The sequence below is a fragment of the Malus domestica genome, chromosome 08 (assembly GCF_042453785.1).
Source record: "Malus domestica chromosome 08, GDT2T_hap1".
NCBI classification, from domain to species: Eukaryota; Viridiplantae; Streptophyta; class Magnoliopsida; order Rosales; family Rosaceae; genus Malus; species Malus domestica.
The window spans coordinates 31032220-31035796 of record NC_091668.1 but is presented as its reverse complement, the minus strand read 5'-3'; the positions used below and the strand labels follow the sequence as shown (position 1 = coordinate 31035796).

The window sequence follows — 3577 nt, the reverse complement described above, 5'->3', positions numbered from 1 at the left end:
TTTCTGGGTTAAAAATATTAGGTTTTAACCCAAGAGTTGGACATGGTCTAAAACCGCCCTAGCATCGCATCATTACTCTTTCAGCATGTTCAAGTGCAGAGTGAAAAATAGGCTTAGGTTTAGAGAGATTGTTCGATGTGTAACGAACATGGGACAGTACGTCATATATAGAGAAATACCTAAAAAATAAAAAATTTCTTCATTTGTATAATAACATATGGTGTACTGTATTGTACGTATTAAAAAATCTCTCAAATCTCTCTGCTTGTTGAAGATTATAATAAGAAAAGAAAGGAATTATAAATATAAAATCATTTTTCTAATGACGATGAAGGAAAAGTCCAGGGGCACCGCTAAGGGACTGTGGCCACCCTGTCTTGTTTTTGAAATGTCACTTTCTCACCTTAAACACCTTAGCGCATACCTCTTCTATGTAGGGCCTCAAAGCTTTGTAGATATTTCTATTAACTCCGCTTTTTTTCCTTCTTCTTCTGCTTCTCTCTCTAGTTTATTAACTTTATTTCCCTCCTTGTTACTTTCCTCACCCTGTTAAACGGGAGAGAGACAGAGACAGAGAGAGAACGAAAGAGAGAGAAAAAAGAAAGCTTTTAATTAAGGGCATGGAATGACATATTAACCTCTCTTATCTCGCCTACCACTTGCGCGCAGTTGCATATACCAGTTAATAACTCGTACAAAAGTTTTTGGTATAAAGAGGGCAGCGGGATGCCCAATCTAGGTATAGGAGGAATTACTAGTACTGAGTGCTTGACGAACTAGCTTGCTTTAATTAGTTACGAACTAGCTAGCTTTAATTAGTTAGTTTCTAATCAGTTTATGGCAGTTGCAGAAACAACAACAACCTCATCATCATCAACAATGAGCCACGACGACTCCAACAAGGCCGACCATGATCATGAGCATGAGCATGATGAGTATGTTGATGAGCATGAGCACGACATGGTGATGCCGGGCTTTCGCTTCCACCCAACTGAGGAGGAACTTGTAGAGTTCTACCTTCGCCGTAAGGTTGAGGGCAAGCGCTTCAATGTTGAACTCATTACTTTTCTCGATCTTTATCGCTATGACCCTTGGGAACTTCCAGGTATATGTACACACACCACACACAGATCGATCCAAATATTCATTTGGATTCACCATATACAAAGCAGTACATATATGTGAAATTCAACACCTTGACCTTCTTTAAGATAATTTTATTTTATCTTAACTTGTATGAATGATTGTGTGCAGCTATTGCAGTAATTTAACTTGTATGAATGATTGTGTACAGCTATGGCAGCAATTGGGGAGAAGGAATGGTTCTTTTATGTGCCAAGAGACCGCAAGTACCGCAACGGCGATAGGCCAAACCGGGTAACTACTTCTGGGTATTGGAAGGCAACTGGAGCCGACCGCATGATCCGAAGCGAAAACTTCCGCTCAATCGGCCTCAAGAAAACCCTAGTCTTTTACTCCGGGAAAGCTCCCAAAGGCATTCGAACTAGTTGGATCATGAACGAATATCGCTTGCCGCATCATGAAACTGAACGATATCAAAAGGTACACATATACATATAGATTAAAACTAAATTTTCAAACTCATCTGGAAATGATTAGACTCTTTGGGACTTCTTTCTCGATTTACCTACAGACTCTTTGGGACTTCTCGAGTACTGATGGTGAGCGAGTAGGATTGCTCCTTGTTATACCTCAACTCACAATCTTCAACATATATACCTACATAAGGATATTGTCTTCACTAAGCCTAAACTTTGATCAGTTTACTCACTATATATATATATGCCTAGCTTAATTAATATAATTAGCTAGTTTTCAGTCTCCAAATTATAGATCTTGAGTTTATTCCAATTCTTTTTTATATACACCACAGATAATTTGGCATAAGAGGTACAACTTATTAGCAAAGAAACAAGATAAGAAAATTTCTAAGAACACAGCTCAAAATTGATCATTACTTCCCTTATTTGTTATATAAATTAATTATTTTAGCATGCACGATCTAGTTTGATTTACATCATGTATTTTCTCCAAATAAATCAATATCTCTTCCTAATTATTCAATATATGGATTGATCCTTCTATTCTACTTTGGGTGGATCGACGTCTAATTTGCATTAATTTAAATTTCAGGGAGAAATATCACTATGCCGAGTATACAAGAGAGCCGGAGTTGAAGACCACCCATCACTCCCTCGTTGTCTCCCGGCATCCAGGGCATCCACATCTAGATCATCAGTACTAGTGGCTCAATCGACGACCAGGTCAGACAATAAAAAGCAGCATACCAATAATATCAACACAGTTGATAGTGTGATTGAAAAACTCCAAGCTTTTAATGAAGGCCAATCGCAGCAGATTCATCATGATCATGAACATCGGATGGATCAAAAGATGAACATCGAAACTGAAGGTAGCAGCAGAAATTCTGATGTGACAACAGTTTTGCGGCTTTCCAAGCATAAAGCGTACCCTCAGGGCCACCACCAGCACCACAACATTGAGAGTAGTACCGCTGCCGCACCTGGACAACCGGGTGCTCCAACTCATCCTGTGGATCAGGAAGAAGGGATGGCTGCTTTCTCGCACCACTCAGCAAACTCAAAGCAATCTGGTGCTAATTGCTCTTCGGTGATCTCGAGTACTGGCAATTCATGTGCAGCACTCTTCACGAGTGGTTCTTCTTCTGTTTTGTCTTCCAATATGAATGCGATTGATGATCTTCATAGACTTTTGAATTACCAACCTGTACACGTACAGCAGCAGGCTGCTTCCAATCATCACCAACATCAACAATATGTACATCATCATCTAGTGCAATACTATGATCATCATCATCATCATCCCCAACCCAGCAACCTTTTCTCAACAAATTTCCCTTCAGCGGCGGCAGCACTATCAACTATACAGCCACAGCAGCAGCAGCAGCTCCCCTCTAACGCACTTCCGACTGCTTTCTCTGACCGCCTATGGGACTGGAATCCAATATCAGAGCCAACCCGGCCGGACTACAACAATCTGTTCAAGTAATCCAATTATATCAGTACATATTTATAGTACTGATTACCATGGATTTTCTTACATATAGATCCATAATAGTTCCATCGATAAACTTCTTAATTAGTTATGCTATTAGCTAGCTACTTTAATGAATGATTTATCTAGCTAGCCAGCTAGCTTACCCCTTAATAAGTTCTAGGTCTAGTAATCTAATTGCTTAATGTTCTAGCACATTAAGCTTATATATACTTGATTTTTTCTTTTAATGTTATGACTTATATATATAATATGTTTCATTGTTTCTCTTCAGGGTTTTTGGTTAAAGTATTAAATTATTCACAACTGCCTTTTGTTTATGTCACTATTTATATATATACGAGTAATGTTAAGTAGACCAACTTTTTAGATTAAATTTGCAAACCAATAATATATCACCAATAGAAAATAAGCATGTTAATCAACAATTGAGTAATAATCCAATTAATCATCACTAACCACGTTATATAGTTTACAAATTTAATCTAAATAGTCGGTCTTCCTAGCATTACTCTATAAT

The 3577-nt window shown here is 38.2% G+C and overlaps 1 protein-coding gene across 3 annotated transcripts; it reads left to right on the top strand.

Moving 5' to 3' along the window:
* The first annotated feature begins 459 nt into the window (after positions 1-459).
* On the top strand, positions 460-3330 carry LOC103442008 (NAC domain-containing protein 35). Of its 3 annotated transcripts, none has more exons than XM_029107474.2 (4): positions 460-739; positions 851-1105; positions 1295-1563; positions 2155-3330. In XM_029107474.2, exons 1-4 carry the CDS (start codon positions 727-729, stop codon positions 3049-3051), a joined length of 1434 nt encoding a protein of 477 aa, XP_028963307.2. In that variant the 5' UTR covers positions 460-726; the 3' UTR covers positions 3052-3330. The 3 variants fall into 3 exon arrangements, with proteins under 3 accessions (XP_028963307.2, XP_028963306.2, XP_070682280.1); XM_029107473.2 differs by having other exon boundaries at positions 517-739; positions 845-1105; XM_070826179.1 differs by lacking the exon at positions 460-739 and having other exon boundaries at positions 747-1105.
* The last annotated feature ends 247 nt before the right edge of the window (positions 3331-3577 follow it).